The following is a 23,018-nucleotide window of genomic DNA, read 5'->3' as shown; positions in this document are numbered from 1 at the left end:
TATCCACAGGTTTACTATATTTCCTGGACTTCCCAGTCACAACTGGGAAATAGTATTAACTTATTGAAAACACACAGATACATGGTTCAATGATAAATCATACCTTTAACATGATTTCTTACACAGAATACAGCAATAACCTTCAAGAGGACATTTATTCAGAGACCTCAGGACACTTCAGAGATACTCTCATGAACTTGGTCCAGGTATGGCATTTCAAAATTCACACTACTTTGCACTATTTAAAAAAATAGGTATATGCCATTGCCAAGAAACAAAATAGAAGAGAAAACTCCAGTATATTACAGTTCAGCAGTAAATTCTGTGTAGTAACATTTTCTGAAGCCATGTCAAAGTGCTCAACTAGAAACTTGAGTTGAATATAAAGACAAATATGGATAATGTATCAGGTTGATTTCCAAAAAAAGTAAAAATCTAGTCTTCTAAAGGGATTATAAATATACATGTATGTATTATTAATTATATATTCCAAAAAAGTTAAAAGATTAGAAACAATTCAGTTAAAAATTAATAATTCTAATTAGAAATCACTTATTTCTCTCTCTTTTTTTTTTGAGATGGAGTCTCACTCTCTCACTGAGGCTGGAGTGCAGTGGCGCAATCTCAACTCACTGTAACCTCCTCCTCCAGGGTTCAAGTGATGCTCCTGCCTCAGCCTCCCATGTAGCTGGGACTCCAGGCACATACCACCACACCCAGCTAATTTTTTTTATTTTTAGTAGAGATGTGTTTTCACCATGTTGGCCAGACTGGTCTCGAACTCCTGACCTCAGGTGATCCACCCACCTCGGCCTCCCAAGGTGTTAGGATTACGAGCATGAGCCACCGTGCCCAACTTTAGAAATAAATTCATTTTTTAAACTGCTACATGGGCTTGGGGCACACTCACATTTCTGAGTTTCTACAAGGTATCTAGTACTGTGTGAGAAGAGAAACCTTTTTCTCATTTAATAACAACAAAACACTATAATACAAATATTCTCATAAGTACTTCAGAAAAGAATAGAGAATCAAAAAGTATAAAGTTCTAGCTCTCTGTTTGTCTCAAGAGCTAATAAGTGAAATCCAGAATTTGAATCCTAGAGACTTCAAAGGCCAGCATATGATCTTCAGTGCAACCTATAAAAATTCTGTGGTGTTGTATATTACCAAAATGGAACATTACTTCAAGTTAAAAATAGATTTTATCATTTATGTTTCTGTACTGACTAAATGATATATAAGTATCTCCATTTCATAAATATTTCTTGAAAACATTCCACATATTAGCATTGTAATACAAATAATATTTTTATTATACTTTAGGTTCTGGGGTACATGTGCAGAATGAGCAGGTTTTGTCACATAGGTATACACGGGCCATGGCAGTTTGCTGCATCCATCATCCCGTCATCTACAATAGATATTTCTCCTAATGCTATTCCTCTGCTAACCCCCTACCTCCTCAACATTCCCCAGTGTGTGATGTTTCCCTCCCTGTGTCCATGGGTTCTCATTGTTCAGCTCCCACTTATGAGTGAGAACATGCGGTGTTTGGTTTTCTGCTGTTGTGTCAGTTTGCTGAGAATGATGCTTTCCAGCTTCATTCATGTCCCTGCAAAGGACATGAACTCATTCTTTTTTATGGCTGCATAGTATTCCATGGTGTATATGTGCCACATTTTCTTTATCCAGTCTATCATTGATAGGCATTTGGGTTGGTTCCAAGTCTTTGCTATTGTGAACAGTGCCACAATATATACTGGGTATATATTGTATATACCATTACTGCATATATACCCAAAGGATTATAAATCATTCTATTATAAAGACACGTGTACACCTTTACAATAGAATGATTTATAATCCTTTGGGTATACACCCAGTAATGGGATTGCTGAGTCAAATAGTATTTCTATTTCTAGGTCCTTGAGGAATCGCCACACTGTCTTCCACAATGGTTGAACTAATTTACACTCCCACCAACAGTGTAAAAGCGTTCCTATTTCTCCACATCCTCCCTTTATTTTTAAAGATGTAATTATCTTTTGTTCTATACATATTCTCCAATATACCTGTTATCCTATTTAGAAAAGGCACTCAGGAATGCAAAGAGAAAGGGATCAGTGCTCAGCTCTTAAATTCTGAAAGAGAATCTCGAAGGCCACAGCTGAGAAAAATGTCTTGAAAGCCAGAATTTTGATTTGGTTTTGTGGGGTATGTGTCGGGGGAGGGTGTGTGGGTGGGTGTTTGAAATGAAACAAGAGTTTTGAAATCCCCAAACCTTTCCTTTATACATCAAAGGCATAGTACTTAGCAAAGAATTAGTCGTTACCAAAGAATTTTCACTAAAACCCCAAAGTCAATAGAACTTTGTACAAGGGAACATGAAGTTAGAAAGGACTTCAATGGCTTTAAAGGAAGAAGAATACATGAAAGCCTTTTTAGTGGGGAGAAAGGTGGAAGAGTAGGACCTAGAAGAGAGAAAGATCTATAGTCCAGGTGGAGGGGACTAGAGTGAGAATCCTGCCTAAGATCCTCAAGAACACAGAGCCCCACACTATTAGGTGAGGGGTTAGAATCACCAGATAAAAATGCAAGATAGGTCATTGTCTATTCTTTCTTCCTTTGCTCTGAACCACTCGAGTGCCAGTTGCCTCCATGGGTTCCTGGATTTGTTTTTAATCTAAACGTTTCTTGGCTACTTTGATAAACTCTGAGAAGTCCTTCCCTGTCCTTTATCCTGCTTGGTGTATCTGAAAAGGTGCTGTGGAGAACAGGCAGTCCTCAGTCTCTGAATTTTTATGGTCTGACTTATCTACTTCATGGTACCTTTCTACTTTATGATGGTGCAAAACTGCTGCAATTTTCACATAGTCGTTCATATTCCATAAATTATGTGAGATGTTTAACACACTTTATTATAAAATAGGCTTTGTGTTAGGTAATTTTCTCCAGCTGTAGGCTACTGCAAGTGTTCTGAGCACATTTAAGGTAGGCTGCACTAAGCTGTGATGTTCAATGTATTAAATGCATTTTTGACTTGGGATATTTTAATTTACAATGGATTTATCAGGATGTAATCTTGTTATAAGTCAAGAAGCCTCTTTATATTCTTGAAGGTGGTACCACTTTCACAGCAGCTCAACTTTGGCAAATTTAGAGGCTTCACAGTTTGTTAACAACATACGTTATCAATGTTTCCTGGATCTGGGTTTGTATTGTCTTTGAAAATGAGGATCTCTTAAAAACTTAGAAGAGTGATGATCTGCTTGCTTTTGGTTAGGTCCCTTTACCATTTCACTATGTGCAAAGTTCTTTCCTAGCTATATTTCTCCAGGATGACTTTATTTGCATCCTTGCTCCCTCGCTTCCTCATTTGTGCCTTTTTTATTTTCACAACTCAAAAACATTTCCTTGAAGGCTCTCTCAGAAAGTAAAACTGTCTGAGTCTTCCTAGAGGGCTGAGTCGTAAAAGGCCCTTACTTTTCAAAGCCTCTTCAAGTCTCAGCGTACATTGCTTGGAATCAGTAAGTGGTTTCTATTTCTTTGTTGTTGTTGTTGTTGTTGTTTGAGATGGAGTTTCGCTCTTGTTACCCAGGCTGGAGTGCAGGTGCGATCTCGGCTCACCGCAACCTCCGCCTCCTGGGCTCAGGCAATTCTCCTGCCTCAGCCTCCTGAGTAGCTGGGATTACAGGCACGCGCCACCATGCCCAGCTAATTTTTTGTATTTTTAGTAGAGACGGGGTTTCACCATGTTGACCGGGACGGTCTCGATCTCTTGACCTCGTGATCCATCCGCCTCGGCCTCCCAAAGTGCTGGGATTACAGGCTTGAGCCACTGCGCCCGCAGTGATTTCTATTTCTAACTCTTCAAGACATCAGATTTCTAAACTTTCTTCTCTCTTTTATGTCTGCTTGCAAACTAGCCAGTTATTTACTGAGCTCATCTCTTTCTTTTAATGCATGACTAAAAGCATAAAGTAAATGCCATTTCTCAAGCTCATAGGAAGATCAGAACAGGTGCAACCGATCAGAGTGCAGTTCCCTTCCAAGAAGTGATCCAGAGACTTAGTCTCCTTTCACCCTTACAACTAGCTTGTTAGTTTATCATGTCTGTCTTCAACCTACAGAAGCAGAAAGAGAATAGAGTTTTCTTCACGGAAGTGTTTATGAGCTTTGCTGGAATGCATATCCATTTCTCCTCAAGTGTCATTGACTAAACCTCAGTCAAATAGGCCTACTTAATATCAAAGGTGGTGAAGTTATTGGTCTTCAGGGACGTTGAAACAAGTCTTACAATCTGTAATCAGTGTATTTCAAAGCTGTAGAAAAGAATTGAATATTGCAACCAAGAAACACAAATGGGTAACAGAAGATAGTAAAGACAAAGACATATCTGTCAATAAATAGAAAACTTATGATGACGACTATATCAGGCTGCAAACTAGCCAGTTATTTACTGAGCTCGTATCTTTCTTTTAGAATTTCTAAAAGGGAACGATATATAAACAACAACAACAAGACACACAAAATGTCCTGCCTTCCTTCTTAAATATACTTTAAAAAGGAAACTGTCTTTGAATTTGTATCCATGCTTTATGTTTTGAACATATCTTTACTGTGTCACCATTTCCGATAATTTTGTTCCTACTTTTAATCTCACTTTGAGAGTGATGATGTTTATTATATTATCAAAGAAGAAATAAAAGATTGTGTAAAAAGCAAAAAAAAAAAGCAATTTTAATCTGAATACATCAGATTAAAATATTTTAGTATATAAAATGTATAGAAATATGTTACATATATATCATATTTCTGTATAATTAATCCTACCATTAATAACTAGTTTCTAGGAGATAAATAAAAGGCCAAAGATGAGGCTATATTTAAATTTTTTATTCCTTCTGTTTTGTTTTTGCCATTAAGTATGTTTTAAAATATGGAGTTAAACATTTATCTATATAACAGTTTTTCTTCTGTTAGAGTTTGCATTTGTGCCCCCAAACCTCATGTTGAAATGTGATGCCCAATGCTAAAGGTGAGGCCTAATGAGAGGTGTCTGAATCGTGAGGATGGAGTTCTCTTGACTAGCTCGATGCTGATTCTCACTGTAATGAGTGAGTTCTCACCCTGTTGGTTCCCAGGAGAGCTGGTTGTTAATAAGAGCCTGGCATTTTCCACCTCTTGCTCTTGCTTTTTTGATCTCACCACATGATCTCTTCACATGCCAGTTCCCTTTCACCTTCCATTATGAGTGGAAACATTAGCATTAGCTCTCAGCATTAGCAGATGGAGCCATGGAGCTCTCAGCATTAGCAGCTGCTGCAGCCATGCTTCTGGTACAGTCTGCAGAGCTGTGACCCAAATAAACTTACATTCTTTATAAATTGCCCAACCTCAGAAATTCCTTTCTAGCAACACAAATGGACTAAGACAGAAAATTGTTCCAATACAGAACAAAAGCAGATTTCAAAAATGCCAGTATGGAATGAAGTTCATCATTTCCCATCAGACCTCGTAAAGAATCTATTCTCCAAAGCCTACTTCCACTCTATAAGAACTGCTCTCCTCCAAACCTTTTATATGCATTTGCATTATAATCTTACCCTGTGATATTGAATCTGTTTGCATATCCATCTTTCCCATTAGACTGAGTTCTCCAAACATAAAATCTAGTTTTATTCCAATTTGTAATCTTATAACTAAGCTCTTCACATGATATATTGTAAGCGATTTATATTTTTAAAAATAAATGGTAAAAAGAATAAAATTCAATGCTGGATAAAGAAAAAGAAGAAAGCTTCATATATGTTGCTTCTTTAACAGGATCTTGGAAAATGATCATCACTTGCAAACATGAGAGGAGGAAGGAAGGGTGGTTCGGGATGGGTGAATAGGTGCTGCCTGAGAATCAGGCTGGCTCAAAGGACTACTGTTGAATAGGGAACGTTTTTCCGATTAGAGAGCTGGTGGAGATGTTAAACAGAAGAGTTTATGTAGGCAGGAAAGAGCCAGGGGGAAATTTTTAAGCAGAATGTGAGATGATTAGGAAATTTTTGAGAATTGCACATGGCATGATAATTTACCACTCACTCGTAGTGAGTACCTCACTTGTGACTTAAATTAAGAGAACTTGATTTGCTTGAGATAAAAACCAGTTTTCCTTCTTAGCATTTCTTTAATTTCTATAATCCTATTCTTCCCTTTGAGTTTATATGATCAAATCAATCAGATATACCCTGATTTATATATATATATATACATATCTATATATTTATGTACTAATAATACAGTATATATGTGCATATACTGTACTATGTACTAATAACACAGTATATGTGTACTAATAATACATGTACATGTATACATATATACTGTATTATTCGTATATGCTGAAGCAATATAAGAAACTATGAGAAAATTCACCAGAAGGAGAGGAACATATAGTCAGGCAGGAAAAGGCTGGTAAGAAGAATTGTATCTTATTGTTCAGATTCTCTTAATAGCCACATTTTAGCAGTGAGCACTGTTAGATTGAATTCTTGGTGTCCTAGCTCCTATCACAGAATGAACAGAAACGAGGAAACATGCAAGTCAGAACAGAAGTGCCTAAATTCAGAAAATTAGAAAAGATGAAAAGTGAATAATGGGGTTTTAAAAGTCCATCCCTTCTCTTGATTATCATCTGTGATATACACCTCTTCAGAAAGAATCTGTCTGGATATTTTACAAAAAGAAATGGAATTTCTTCCTAGAGAGAGGTGAAATTTGAAGCTCGTGAGTTCCTAGTGGATAACTGTGGGAAACTGCTCTGCAATTAAATCTCTCCCATCCTGTTCTCTTCCATGGTCTTGGGATCATTATTCTCTCTCTCTGTCTCTCTACTCCTCCATCTCTCTCTATGTATGGGGACACGTGTGTGTAAAACAGCAAGAGCTATTTGTTTCCCTCTAGCTCTGTTATAATTCAGTTTTATGTCTTTGGATTTATCATTTAACCTTTATGAGATTCAGGTTTTTACTCTGTAAATTAAAGGATATAAGCTCATTCTTCCTTCAGTTTCTTCCCAATAGAAAAGTTCTCTAAGTATTGGGTTGTTATAACCAAGTCCTTTACCTCCCTATGCACCTTCACTTTTAAAATCAAAGGAAAGATGAACCATGGTTTTCATATTTTTAACATCATTAAAATTCAGACACACCTATTTTTTTGAATTAATAGAGACTGGAGTAATTGGAGCATAGAAACCTTAGGTTTTTATGAAATGGAAAGTGCTCAAAATCATTGTCATATTTTCCAGGAGAGAAGACCTTTTACTTTATGATCTATAAAGTATTTCCTGATGGGACAATTTCTAATAAGGAAACAACTGAGCTGTAACACATTATTCTTGAAAACTAATGCCAATTATTAAACTGGCTCACAATGCTTCCTGCATGCTTCTATTACACAGATATATGAAAGAACTAATTATCTGTCAAATAATGAAAAATTAGTCACTAGGAGATTAATTAATCAATATCTGCAAATCACACTGCAGATGATAAATGTTTTCAGGGAGAGAAAGAATGGAATTGGATACTTACTGCTTATCTTGGCTTTCAGGATTCTCCTATGACAGTTTCTTGAACTCATTCAATGAGGCTTCTGGGAGTGTTATTGCCATCAGCTTTCAATATTCATCTGTAATCAATTCGCCTCCAAATATTTTCACCCACATCTTGTTTCTTTTAATTTTTTTCCTTTCCCGTTTTTTTCATGCCCTTAAACTAAATTCTGTATTCATGTATGCCATTTTCTGGTATTGACATCAATTAAACATAACATGTGGCTCTCTTAGGCCCTTTACATGAGAAAGCCAGCTTGACTCTGCCTTTGCCAAAGCCAAATCATACTTATTCACATTTTTTAAATCCACCAGTCTGCTTAAAGAGCTCTTGGCAATTAACTGCATAGGAAAATAAACAGATGGGCACCATTTCAAGTTAAATGTCCAAAACAAATTATCTTTCCAAACAATATTTCAGATATGTGAAGCTGCAGACAATTCTTAAATATTTCTCACAAACTTTGCAAGGCCAGGAGCTGACTTAGCTATAAAGGTTGAAGATCACTAAGAAAATATCAATAATCCAGAAAATCTTTCCACATCCACTAAAGGATCTTTGAAGTCTGCTATGTAAGTTATTCCTTTACTTTTCCATTTAGCATTTATTGAATGCCTATCATGTGCCAAGCATAATTTTAGATAATTGGGAATTATTGGTGAAAAGAAGAGATGAAGATCCCAGCCCCTAAGATGTTTAGATTCTAGCAAGAGAATATGAACAGCTAAACATCAATTTAATTAATAGGTGCATTATGTATAATATTAGAAGGTTGATGAAAGATATGGCAGTAGAGAGTGACAGGAAGAGGTATTGTAGGGCTGGGCATTATGGGTATGTTGCCATATTATACAGGTTGGTCAGGTTAGGTCTCATTGAAAAGATGAGATTTGAGTAAAGAAGTGAATAAAAGAATGAGTTTAAATTGATGTGGTAGGATGTTCCAAGATAAGAGTTAACTAGAGAAAAAGTGTAAATTAAAAAAAAAAAAAAAAAAAAAAGCTAATGGGTTTGAGGGATAGCAAGGCCAGTTGGTGGCCTCTTAGTAAGCAAAAGAAATGTACTAATAATATATCAATTCAGAGAAGTAGCACGCAATGGCTCATGCCTTTAATCCCAGCCCTTTGTGAGACCAAGGTAGGCAGATCACAAGGTCAGGAGTTTGAGATCAGCCTGACCAACATGGTGAAACCTCTTCTTACTGAAAATTCAAAAATTAGCCAGGTATGGTGGTGCATGCCTGTAATCCCAGATACTCAGGAGGCTGAAGCAGGGGAATCACTTGATCCTGGAAGATGGAAGTTGTAATGGGCCAAGATCATGCCACTGCACTCCAGCTTGGGTGACAGAGTGAGACCTCTGTCCCCCCCCCCCCCCAATAAAAGTAGCATGTGGTAAGTTTATGTCAAATCCTGCAGCCATTCTAAGAACTTTGGCTTTTATTTTGAGTGAAATAGACAAGAGATAAGTCATTACTGGGTCATTAGTGAAGGAATGTGATCTTATGCTTTAAAATACTCATAATAGCTGCTATATTGAGAAAAGACTATAGGGAGACAAAAGTAGAAACAGAAGCCTGTAAGGAGGCTGCTTCAGCAGTAAAGCAAGCTATGATATTAACTTGGGCCCACAGGAGAGCATTGGCAGTGGTGATATGTGCCCAATTTCTGGATGTATAGATAGAGGCAGGAGACAGACAAACCTTTAGGCAGATAGGGGTGGTGAAACCTGACCTTCAAACCAAAGGCAGTTTAAAGCAGAAAACCGATCTACAAATCTTAGAAAAATCCACAGACCAGATTGAGAACCCCTCTTCCCATTCGAGGTGCTTTCCTCTGGTTGATTCCCACCCTCCACCTATTTTATATTTAACTACCCTTCTTGAACTGATTTTTCACACTGTTGTGCCCATCTTTGAGTGGTGGCTTTTGCGTGCTAACAAACCAATCAGCACATACTCCCCCATTCTGAGCCCATAAAATCCCTGGACTCAGCCAGACCAGGGGACTGCCCACCTTTGGATGTTGTGGGAAAGGACTACCTGACTTTGGGTTAGGGGGCTGTTCAACCTGGATCTCTCTCTGCTGAGAGCTGCTTCTTCACTTAATAAAACTCTTTGCCTTGCTCACCCACTGGCTGTCAATGTAACCTCATTCTTCTTGGATGTGGGACAAGAACTTGGGTGAGTGTGAACAGAGCTGTAGGCCTGTAGCACTCTCTTTCCACTCACCAAGCAATGGAAGAAGGAGCTGCTTGGCTCCACACATCCCGTTTAGTCAGGCTGCAGATGGTAGAACTAAAAGAGCTATTAACACACCCCTATTCACCTGGCATCTCTAAGTTTTTAGGCACCACCATGTCCCCTTTGTCTGGACAGTGGAGTCACTTGTGACATGCCTGGTCCAGCTGCAAGCCCCACATGGAGCATGCACCTGTGCCAGCACTTGGAGTCACTAGTTGGACTACATGCTCACTCATTCACACACCCCCTCTCTCTGCAGGCTGAGCACACAGTCACAGTGGCCACGGGATCCAGGCCAGGTTGCAAGCCAAACAGCCCCACAGGCTAAGTGGGCAGGGTACCTCCTGCCACAAGCCTGGGGTGAGCAAGTCCCTGGCAGGAGCATTGCCAGCCATGGAGATATTCAACTGGCAAAACACACAGAAAAAAATCCTGTGTTATTTTGAAGTCAGTGTCTTTATTATTTCCCGAGGAATTGGATGTGGGATATGAAAAGGCAAAAGAAAAAGAAATCAAATGTGACTCCGTTTCTTAGTCTGAGCAACAGAAAGGATGAAGTACAGTGTGGGAGACTGGGAATGTAGAAAGGTTTTGAGGTGGAGGGAGTTGAGGCACTGGATTTTCAACATGTTAAATCTGATATATGTATTAGAAAATCAAGTGGAGATGCTGAATTGGCAATTAGAATATACATATCTGAAGTTCAGATGACAGATCTTTGCTGGAGATCATAAATAAATAGGTAAGCTAAATGGATGTCATCACAATATAGATGGAATTTAAAGCCACATGAGTAGATAGCATCACCAAGAGAAGAAATGTAAACACAGACAAAAAGATGACCAAAGATTGACTACTTGGAGCTTCCAAAATTAAGAGATTGAAAAGAAGAGAAACCAGTTCATAAGACTGAGGCATAACCAATAAAATAAACTAAAACAAAGTAGGTTACAGGATCCTGGAAACCAAGTAATAAAGTATAGTAAGAAGAGAGTGTTAATTATACCAAATCCTACTGGTAGATCAAATAAGATGACGACTAAGAATTACTATAAATGTATGCTATTAAATAAATGGCATATAGTCACAGAAGATATAGCATATTAATTGCTTTTAATTATTTGTTGCTTGGTATAAGTTAAATTCATAAGAGAGAATTTGAAAAGGAGCCAGTGCATACTGTGTACAAATAATAAGTTATTTAAGCTCAGGGAAGAGTATGAAATCTCAGAGTCAGAAATGCCACTGAAATTTCATAAACATTCTTCTCTAACAATCAGATCTTGGGAAATTGGGCAATTCACTTAATATCTCTAACTTTTATCTCCAGAATAAGAGATGGAGCTCCTAAAGTACCTGTACCTTTACATTTTCATGATTTGAAAATAACACTCATAGTCCTACTAGTCAATCAAATTATTCCCTCCTTTAATTTAACATACAGATTTTAAAATAAGACTTGCATTCTTAGTATCCTGGTATTTTAAGCAAAGGAAATTGAAGCAGAAGAAATGTGACTGACAAACTCATGCCTATTTTTAATCAGTTTTTCACCTTTAGGCAACATAGTGTTTTAGTTATAATTAAACATTAAATGTTCCAGGGCTACAAATTTACTCACAAATGGTATCTTATTCACTTCTTTGTGAATAAATTGCATTTTCTTATATGCCTCTAGCTTTTTGTTATCAAGAAAAAAAGCCCTAATATTTAATCTAAAATGGCAAATTTAAACTATGCAATACTTTCGATACTGAATGTGGGTGCATGTTCAGTCTCATTCATACTTTTATTGAGTTAAGTAATTGACTCACAGATTTCTGGCCATCCTCCTCCTTTGCCTCCAAGAATGCAATTGGTAGAGAGATGTGTGTGTGGTTATGAAATATCTCGGCAACGAGAAGATCACTGTGTCCTTAGATCAAGATACCATCTGCATCTTTGCTGGTTTAGACTATGGAATGGGTATTCTTGGCAATTCTGAATATTGAACATATGAGATGTCAATGACCAGCATATGGGCATTTATCAGTGTTAGCTGCCAAAATAAGCCACCAATTTAATTTATGATCTTTTCTCTGTCTCACTTTGGTCAGAGCCAAACTGACCAGTTGGATCAGAATAACCTTTCAGGATGATTTTCCCTCACCTTTACTCTCATGGGAGCAGAAGACTCCTCCTAAGGCCTAGCTGTGTCTCTCACACAGTTCAAGTCAATGTGGTGTATCCTGTAGCCCTTGGCTGCCAGAACACTGTTCCTGCCACGGTCACAAACAACTCAGTCTGGCAAGCTTTCCCACGGGTTCTCAGCTAGATTGCAAGTTCCTCCATTGGGAATAGGTAAGAAATTTGGGATCCCATTATGCTATTTAGGGATTGAGATTAATTCAAGGAAGTTGTGTTCAAGACCTCCCTGTGCTGGATCTTGCTGTCTCACTGGGTTCACTGCACTGTGGCTATTTTCAGTGTTCTAAAAAATGATAGTGCTAGGTACAGTGGCTCATGCCTGTAACCCCAACATTTTGAGAGGCTGAGAATGAAGAATCGTTTGAGGCCAGGAGGTCAAGACCAGCCTGGTCAACATGGTGAGATCCCCTTTCTGAGAAAAAAAGTATTAGCCAAACATAGTGGCACATACCTGTAGTCTCAGCTACTCAGGAGGCTGAGGCAGGAGGATTGCTTGAGTCCAGGAGATTGAGATTACAGTGAACTATGATCATACCATTGCATTCCAACCTGTGCAACAGAGCAAGGCCCTGTCTCAAAAAAAAAAAAAAAATGGTAGAAGCAGAAGCTGCTGTATTTTCAGTATTCTCTTTACATAGTTGGAGCTGGGAGAAACCTCCCCTCTATATATCAATCCATAATGAACAATTAAATAGACTGATCACATGCATCCCTACCTCCTTCTCCCCACTGGCCCTCATAACCCTCAGGAACTGATGGACCCTGCACTGGTTAGCACCTTTCTCTCTTGTTTCAAATGATCAACTGGACCATGGCTGTTCTTTAAATGATCATGGAGTGAGAGTTAAAAGACTTACAAAATATACTTAGTGCACAAAGTCTAGGTTTCATTACTATTTTATTGGTGTATAAATCCTATTGTGCAAGTCAGAGATGGACTTTCTCTGCATTTTTGCTCTGACAGTGTTCACACCCATTTCTACCACCCATTGCCATGGTCAGATAGTGGATGCTCATTTTAATAAAGGAGAAGATACTCCACAGAGACCTAGAAAACTGAAAAATCCCTCAATGTCTTTCAAAGATTACCAGTATTGCAAAGAAACAGTAAACCAAAATAATGAATATTTTAAAATAAAAACTCATATGCTATCTTCTAAAGTATTTGAGAATTCAGGAAACGAAAACTTACTCCAGATAATAATAGAACCTCCTTGGGAACAATCAGAGTGTTTGGTGGTTGAAGGACTTTCGTCCCGCTAGTCCTATATGAGTTGCTGACTAAGAACATTTACATGGAAAATCTGTGCTTCCTTTACAGGGGACCAGAGAGGAAGGATATACAGACCCTGCTATGGCGGCTCAGGATGCAATGGTAACCAGAACCAGTTCTCACACTGACTGCAAAGAACCTTGGTTAAAATGGGCGGGAGTGGTTCTGACACTCCTTCTCTGCTGGCTAATGTTTCAGGTCCTGTGGGAAGCCTGTCAGCAGAAGACGGGGGAACATAAAACCATGCTGCAAATGATCCTGTGCAACAAGAGCTACCAGCAGCTGTGGCTGGGTAATTATTCACTGGGTTTCTTTCCAGCTACTCAACCTGTTGTATAACAAAAAGAAGGTGGTTAACTTGAAACAAATATGAAATATTACAAGGAAATAGAGGAGAGTCAGTTATCACAAAGGTACTTATTTTGAATTTTGTTTCTAAGATACGCCCTATTTAATGACATTACTAAGGAATAAATATTTCCTTATTGTTTTTTCCAATAACTGAATAATGTAACTTTCAAATACTGAGCATTTTAAAAATTATCTCTGTATTTGATGGAGTACTTATTCAAATATATTAGCTATTTCCTATTAGGTATATTATATGTCTTGCAAAGTATGTAGTAAATATAGTTTAACCTGTCAATACTGCGTCAAGGCCATTATTACTGATGTCATCATTTCTGCAATATTGAGAGAACCTTATTGGTCTTAGAGGGTGCACTCATGTTAGTGTGCACTTTGTTTGACATTCCCTAAACTACTGTATCGTTCTTTTTCCCTTATTTAAAAACATTTTTGTGTTTTCTATATAAAACACACAAATGCTGACAATTTTCAACAGATGGGCTACCCTAACCCAATCCCATATCTAGACTCTACAAGTCATTAAGAGGCATTACCTTTCTTAATGGTAATAATAATAATAATAATTAATAATAAGACATCTCCTTGCTTCTAACTGTCTGTAAGAATGTTTGAAATCTAAAGTTGCCTAGAATACAGTCAGATAACTAAGTTATTGAAATAAGGAATCTTACTGTAATACAATTCTAAATTAGTAAACCTTAGTCTACACCCATAAAGTTGATTTCATATTTCTCAGAATATTCTTTATTGATATCACAACCACTATATTAATCATCACAGAGAGGACTTTTACACTTAATTCTCATATTTAAGCTCAAGTAGGAAGTTTGCTGTTGACATGTCTATTATGCATGTCTTAAATAACTGGTTTGTAAATAATGGCTAATATGTTTCTTCTCCATGTAAATCAGCAGTGAGTTAGTGGGTCCCACTGGAGGTGGCATTTGGTCCCCAGGAGAAGAGAATAACAGCAGGCCTTTGAAGTTCAAGATTTATGCTGCCTCTACTAAGAGTATTTGTATTTGTTTCCATTGTATTTATACTAAACGTAATTGGTTGCAGTAGTGTTTTAAATTATTTTATGGAAAATATAAACTTTCACTATGTGTAACAATCTAATTAATATTTGTATTATAAATTTAAAATATATACAAAATCCCCTTTGAATTACATCAATATGTTGAAGTTTTCCAGGAATTTCAAAATATTTCTGGGCAAGACATCGTAGATGCCATTAATGAATGCTATGATGGATACTTTCAGGAGCTGCTAGTTGCAATTGGTAAGTAATAAATTATTGGAAGCACAGCAGACATTTTCTTTTGCAATAAATACTGAGTGGCTCTGATTGAACTAGAGGTGCATGAGTAAGGTCTCGATGGAGTCATTTTTCTCTTGAATTTTATTATTTAAAAGAATGTAAACTCCACAGGGGAAGAGTACATCAGCTACCAATAAAACGCACCACCTGGCAACCTGGTGACTTGAATGAACTGATATCCTTCCCTGACAGCTACTTCAACTTTCATATCAGAAAACACATCATTCTCAGATATTTTCTCTTTAGAATTGGCTTCTCACACTGTTCAATACATTTTATCTTTACTGACTTCCATTCCCTGGCTCAAGAGCAGATAAATAAACTTAACAATGTGGTTTTCTTCTCTTCACAAGGAAAAGGATTTTTTTAGTCACCATTACTAATAAATTTGGTTTTAGAAGTAAATCCTACTATAAAAGAGATTTATCAAGTAGTGATTTTCCTCAGGCTATTGTGATAGTGACACACTGCTTGCTCCTTCCTAAGAAGCGATATCCCTCCATAGAGGATAAAACAGCACTATTTATCCAGAAAAACTGCAATAGAACTACCTTTGTGAGGTGACAGCATACATTTCAGGGATAACCAAAGCGAATCATTGTGAAATATCCATCACAGGCATTGTCAAGTAATCACTTAGATACTAGTTGAATAAATGAATATTGTGATTTTCCATCCTTGAATGACAGAGGCACACATGGGTATGAGAGCTGAGAGATAAAGGAATTTTTGTAGCTTATCTAGTAAAGAAGTCTCAAGTTAGGGTTCCATGAAAATGGTTTGATGGAACCCCTAAAATAGGATGCAAGAAATGACTATTAATATCTGTGTGTTTCTTCTGAGAATGTCGCATTTATTCCAGAAAATTCTCTACAAAATTTAATAACTACATATCACATCAAAATCCTTCATTTTATAAACAATGCCTAAGGAAATCGACTGCCTCAAATGATTAACAGCAAAGTTATGACGAAAACTCATAATATTCGAATCTCAGGATAGCTTCCTTTCCACGAAAGACTGCTGCCACAAAGCGGTGAGCATAAGAGAGGAAGTGGCGGACATTAAAAATGCCGGGAAACGTTCCAAGTGATGGATTCACTCAGTGGACATTTATTGAGCACCTACTGTTCTAGACACGGACTTAGGCACTACAGATAGAACAGTGAAACAAGAAAAACTGCAAAAGTTGCTGCCTCCAAGGAACTTATGATGAATAGTGACTCAAGAGTTAGGACGAGGCTTTGTGTATTAAAAATGAAAGAAAAGATGAGGGTATAATCTCACAATCTAAAATAATTATTTAAAGTACCAGGGAAAACTGTTATGATGATTTTCTTCTGGCTAGAAATTATAGCCTCTCATACATTACCCATTCATGTATTTATTTGTTAACCTATTCAAATAAACACTACTGAATGTTTATGATCATCAACTGACTTCCAGGAAGGATAACTGTTGACCAGGTGCTAGACTGTTCTAACGCCTTAGCGGTTTTTATTAGATGACTTCTAAAACCAGTCTAGACCAGCTGTGGTCCATACAATTTCTCCAGGTTTAGAGACTTCAGGCTTACTTGCAAAGCTATAAGTTACTAAAAATAGTATTCAAATCAATGAATGCATTATATGGGAGCTATGTCATATTGAATCCTACAATAATAATAATCTATAATAGTGATAATAACCTAACTCTCTTTGAAGCTCTGTTGATTTAATTTTCAGATAAAGAGGATAACTTTTCCTTCACTACGCTATATGAAGGAACTAACAGGGTTCCAACAGAAATAGACCAAGTGAAAATCTGCATGACTCATTATAATGTTGTTGCTTTATATTTTTCTTCTGTGGTTTATGGTGTTATTATTACTGTAAGTGTTGAAATTATAATACAATGTAATAATTGTAACAGGAAAAGTGTTATTGTTTCTCAAATTCTGAAGAAAATATATGTTTTCACTCTTGATGTTTTTTCTTTTCTCTCTGATTTCTCCTAGTTCTCTGTGTTCGAGATAAACCAGCCTACTTTGCATATAGATTATATAGTGCAATCCATGTAAGTAAGACTTACATGTTTTCAAAATTTCTCCGGAAACTGTGTCTGTTTTCTCAAAGGATTAATTTTACTTCCATCATTTAAATGTTCATTACCATTTTGGAACTTGTATGTACAAAGAAAATACACCCAACTGGAAAAAAAAAAAAGGTTTAGAAACCAAAAATAAGACATATCAAATTAAAATAATGCTATGCTTTTGTATCAAATTTAGGGAACCAAAAAGTATGAGTCTTTAGAGTTTATCTCCCCGTGTGCTTTAGAATTTTTTCACATCTGCAGAAACTGGTAAATTCAAACGTTTTTGTATATTTCCAGAGACCCCCCACATCAGACCTATGCAAGTACAAAACATATGATATCAAGCAGAAGACGTCAAAACATTATAAACTCTCAGCAAGAAATTGCTATATTTCTGAAGTTTCATTACAAAAAATTATGTCAATGATTTAAAATTATGTCAATGATTTTAAAATATCATGCTATTTTCAAAAGGTGTTTGAAGTGGTAACAAGAAAACCATAAACTCTAAATCTATTTTTTAATTAAATGGGAATGTTTTCATACTTTAGTGTGTTATTCATTCACACAGATTTTGGAGCATTCATTTTTTAAAAAACAAACACTTAAGTGCATCACATAATGCACACCTTATCCGTATGTACATGAAACATAGTTAGAAAAAGAAAGTCTCATACAGATAATTATACACGTCATAGCCTTGAAAACGCAAATAAAAGAATTAAACACAATCCACCAACACAGTAGTTTTAATAACCAGTTTTATCCTCAAAGTAAATTTAACAGATATACTTTTTTTTTTTTTTTTTTTTTTTTTTTTTTTGAGGCGGAGTTTCGCTCTTGTTACCCAGGCTGGAGTGCAATGGCGCGATCTCGGCTCACCGCAACCTCCGCCTCCCGGATTCAGGCAATTCTCCTGCCTCAGCCTCCTGAGTAGCTGGGATTACAGGCACGTGCCACCATGCCCAGCTAATTTTTTTGTATTTTTAGTAGAGACGAGGTTTCACCATGTTGACCAGGATGGTCTCGATCTCTTGACCTTGTGATCCACCCGCCTCGGCCTCCCAAAGTGCTGGGATTACAGGCTTGAGCCACCGTGACCGGCCCAGATATACTTCTTAAAAGTAGCCAGCATTCTGGGAAAATGTGTTAATCGTCAAGAATATTTTATTTTATATCCTCTGCAGTGAATTTTCTCATTTATGCAAAGGAAGAACCTGTATCATGCCAGAACACAAAAGAAAGATCAATGCTCACAGTCTTGCTTCTCTTTTATTCTGTTTTCTAGGAGAAACAGTTAATTTGATTAAACATTTATTTGAAATAGCGTATTTGGAAATCCATTAGGACAATTTCAGTTATTTCTTTCTCAAAGAATCAACCATTACAACAACAGTATGAAGCTTCGTTTGTGAATGAGTATGGGAAAATAATCACTATTACCTTGATTACAATTATGCACAAATTCAAGGCTACTTATTCTAATAATAAATAAAAAGCACATTTTTGCTATGTGTGCTATAAGGCGAAAGGAAGGTATGCGTACTTAACAAATAGTTTATAGGTCGACAGAAGGATTGCATATTCAAGTAATCTAATTTTTAATACATGAAGACCTCAAATGTCAAATATTTGTCAAAAAGCTGCTTTAATCACCCCTAAACCAAAACTATATCCTGTGTTATTCTCCAGTGCATTCTAAGTGAATCTTCTATAATTTAAATTTGAATACTTGGTTAGATCATTCATTTTAACCACCTCAAATTATGAGAGGTTTATTAGTGATATGCATCGGAAACATTTAGACTTCTAAGATTAGATTCTGTTTGCTGGCCACTAGATGTCACATTTACTCCATTTGGAAAGACATTTTGAAACTGATTTTTTAGGGTGTAGTATTTCTTGGGCTAGCATACAGACATTGATGTTGGTATTTTTCTGCATTTGAATTTAAATCAGCAACTATTTGAAGCACCTAGAATTCTAATTTCTACAATTTCTCAATAATGACCAGAAAATAAAGTTAAAATATCATTGATTTCTTAGACAAATCAATGTCCATCTGACAGAGTTCAGAATGTCTTCCTCTCGAAGGAAGAATTCTTACCTAGAAGGACCACAGGATCAGATTTGCCATTTTTAACGCAGCATGAGCAGGACCGTGTGAAGGCCGACAAGGCTAAAAAGGAGGAGCAGCTATTGTAGAATCAGGGTGAAATGATAAGGGTCAGAGTCAAGGTTGTGGCTCTGAAATAGAGAGCACAGGCATTTAGAAAACAGAAGAGAGTAAGTCACTTTCAGCGTGCAGTAAGGGACAGAGAGAAGTGAAAGAAACGACTCGGGATCCAAGCGACGCCCTGTGTGGCCAGTGATGCCAGTGTTTGGGGTCCTCGCGAAGAAGAGAAAATGACTACAGAAAAGGGGCGAGGCCACTTGGGACAGACTGACTTTCAAGACGTCGTCTTCTCATTTCCCCCACTTTTCTGTATCTTTTAGGACTTTGGTTTCCATAATAAAACTGTAATCAGGATTCTAATTGCCAGAAGTGAAATAGACCTGCTGACCATAAGGAAACGATACAAAGAGCGATATGGAAAATCCCTGTTTCATGATATCAAAGTAAGTCTCCTGTACGTGGTTTATTTTGACCCACATTTTATCCTTTTGGAAATGGAGATAAAAGCTCTCATTCAATAACTTCATGACAGAATCTAAAAAGTTAACTATTCAGGCAGGGGTAACTTAGAAAACTCTTTACCTCAATGACAGAACGTATTTCTCTTTGATGTGTTTTACCCAGAAGCATTGATGCAGTCATGCAAAATATTCATTCTCTATAATTGTGCTTAAACAGCTAATGTCTGAAGTATGATCAGGCTCAGGGAAAATATATATTGCAAAAGGCTGCGTTAATTTTGAAGAGGTTTCTTAAATCAGTTCAGCTCTCCTCTCATGTTGTCATAGAAGTCAGGGCAGTCGGTCAAATATCATAAATGGCTAACTCGGAGGGACTTAGTGATCCTAGCTATGTACAGCTCTGCATATCCTTATCCCTTTAGCCCTTGAAAGGCAAAGGACCAATGATTCAGTACTAAACAAGCCAATGTTCTCCTTCTGATACTTTTACACTTCACCTTGCATTTTGATAAGACCTAACAAAGAATTCTCAGAATATATATGACCATTACATAACTGAGAGCCTAGTGTAAAATAAAAATAAGTTTAAAGAATTTCAAGCCAAGCACAGGGACATGAGACTAACTTTTAAATTCTATTTTGCACAGAGCTAAGAGCTATTACCTTGTTCACATTGTTTTCTGCTGAAATTTTTAATTGCAAGAAGCAGTGCTTTTGTTTATTGAAAGAGTAATCTAGATGCGATCTAAGGCCCAAGACACCACACAGGACAGAAGACTTTGTAGGCCCCTGGAGAGCTAAAATGATTTCCAGGAGGAAGAACTGATGGAGCAGTTAAGAGAAAACTTATTCCTTCGTCTTTGATAAAACTGTTCTATCTTCAAAACCCTAAACTCTTTTAGTGATAATAAGCATTTCCCATGGAGAAATGCAGGACATAATTCATTTTCCAAATGAATAAATTGGTTCTTAGGTACTTATTAGAATTAATCACAACCACCTCAAAGTCTGCTAATACGAAAATGTAATTAATGCAACTTTACTATGTACATTTAAAGCACTGAATTACAATTACATGACTTTGTGCCAAAGCACCTTAATATGAAAGTTGATATTTAACAAAGAGACATTTTATAATAATATTAATTACTATCATTGATTTCGGAAAATTTAGAAATTAGAGAAAACCATTACAAAAAAAATTAAAATTCCCCTAATTTCCTACAGATAACTATTAATAAAATTTTATTCTGCTATGGTCTGAATGTTTGTGTCTCCCCAAAATGTATCTGCAGAAATTCTAATCCCAAAGTGATATGAGGAGGTGGGGATCTTTGGGAGGTGATTAGGTCATGAGGGGAAGGCCCATGAACAGGATTAGTGTCCTTATAATATAGGCCGAAGAGAACACCTTCATCCCTTCTGCATGTGAGTTTAGAATGAGAAGAAGTCTGTCTATAAAAAACGGGCACTCAGCAGGCACCAGATCTGCTTGATCTTGGCCTTGCCAGCCTCTAGAACTGTCAGAAGTCAATTCTTATTGTTTATAAATCACCTAGTTTATGATGTTTTTGTCATAGCTACCTGAACACGCAAAGACAAGTTCTTTCAGTCACTCTCTAAATATATATAAATAATAATGTGTTTTGCTATGTAAAAGAGTATTTTTATTGAATCATGGTATTCTGTTGTATAAGCTATAAAGTACACAAACTGCCACACATTATTATACATTGCTTTTCAGTGTTTCACTATCATACATAATATTATGGTGTATATATTTCTAGCATAAAACTGTGCTTATCAATGATACATAGTAACTTTCTTAATATGTATTTCTTGAAGTAGAATTACTGCTACATTAATAATTACAAACCTTTTTAAATCCTTTGGGACCTATTAATTCTCTCTTTACATTCTACATTCACATATGATTATAATATTAATATTAGGACATGTCTTCCTGAAGTTGAGGAGAATATTTAATTCTAAGGTAAGTTATTGTTCTTATAAATACACATTCAGGTTCAAGCAACTTTATATAAACCACATACTACTGACTCTAACCAGAGTATTATTCTTCAACAACTTCCACTGGGAATAGTATTTAGGAAATGTTAAATCTTTAGATGAGAAAAGTAAGTGATTTTTGAAAGGCTAATGGTCCATGGCTCTTTCGTAGGGTAGTTCAGAGGAATTATGCTTCCTTTTTAGAACTACTGTGACATATTATTTCAAACCTATTTTTTATTTTCAGAATTTTGCTTCAGGACATTATAAGAAAGCCCTGCTTGCCATCTGTGCTGGGGATGCTGAGGACTACTAAAAAGAAGAGGACTTGCAGCACAGTGCACTTCTCTTTCTAGACACGTCCAAACAGAGATTTGTACTGTTCATGGCACTATAACGAAACTATACACTCATATTTTCTATTCTATCTTTGAAATTATTCAAAGCCAAAGAAAACTATGAATGAAAGTATATGATACTAAATTTGCCTATTATCTAATCAGCAATTAAATAAATTGTGCATGATGGAATAATAGACAAGTCTTATTGAAATAGATTCTATTTAAATACGAACCACCAACAACCTACAACAAGGCTGTTTTTATCAGGATTTGAAAGACCAAGGAAAATGTAGCACAGCCATCCTTATTTGGGGAATTTTTGAGGCTCCTGTACAATTACAATAAATCTAGAGTGATTATCTAAATGAGGCTTTAAAAATAAGTAAAGATTTAAAACAGCAAAATGCAGCCAGATATACGCTTGCCTGGATTAGGTGTATAAGAGATTTGGATGTAAAAATAGTTGTGTGTGTGTGTGTGTGTGTGTGTGTGTGTGTGTGTGTGTGTGTTTGTGTGTGTTTGACTTCCAGCTGTTTTTTTGAGACAGTACTTAACCAACTACTTGCCCAAGCTATACGAGAAAAGTCATTTCTCTCTGTTTTTATCTTCACCTTTTAACAGCAGCCTCAGTTACTTTTGGCAGTTAATACATGCTTTGTGGCATCAGTAGAGCATGGTCTCTCCTGTCTCTCAAGGTTCAGAAAGTTAGAAGTGACAAAGGAAAAATATTTACTGAGATCAGACTTGGGAGATAATCTAAACTGATGCCACAGTCTAGCCAAGACTCAAAGCAGAGGCAGGATGGGTGAGTGTAACATGGAACCAAAAGGAAGAAAGTTATCATCCTGAAAACACATGAAAATATAAAGTTTACTAGTAAAGCAAACACACAAATAAGGAAGAGAAAGGAGTCAAATAGTATCACCACCAAAAAACACCAAACCATAAGAAT

The 23,018-nt window shown here is 36.6% G+C and overlaps 1 protein-coding gene across 1 annotated transcript in view; it reads left to right on the top strand.

Moving 5' to 3' along the window:
• ANXA10 (annexin A10) overlaps positions 1–22,312 on the top strand; it is a 92,477-nt gene extending 70,165 nt beyond the window's left edge. The window contains exons 6-12 of the mRNA XM_003938715.4: positions 127–206; positions 13,361–13,414; positions 13,511–13,604; positions 14,868–14,963; positions 16,999–17,057; positions 19,575–19,697; positions 21,973–22,312. Coding sequence (XP_003938764.1) covers positions 127–206; positions 13,361–13,414; positions 13,511–13,604; positions 14,868–14,963; positions 16,999–17,057; positions 19,575–19,697; positions 21,973–22,041 — 575 coding nt within the window. The 3' untranslated portion in view covers positions 22,042–22,312. The remainder of the gene's footprint in view (positions 1–126; positions 207–13,360; positions 13,415–13,510; positions 13,605–14,867; positions 14,964–16,998; positions 17,058–19,574; positions 19,698–21,972) is intronic.
• Positions 22,313–23,018: the final 706 nt, after the last annotated feature.

Source organism: Saimiri boliviensis, chromosome 3, assembly GCF_048565385.1.
Source record: "Saimiri boliviensis isolate mSaiBol1 chromosome 3, mSaiBol1.pri, whole genome shotgun sequence".
Taxonomy (NCBI): Eukaryota; Metazoa; Chordata; class Mammalia; order Primates; family Cebidae; genus Saimiri; species Saimiri boliviensis.
Note: the sequence above shows the minus strand (reverse complement) of the source record. Positions and strands in the feature narration are given on the sequence as shown.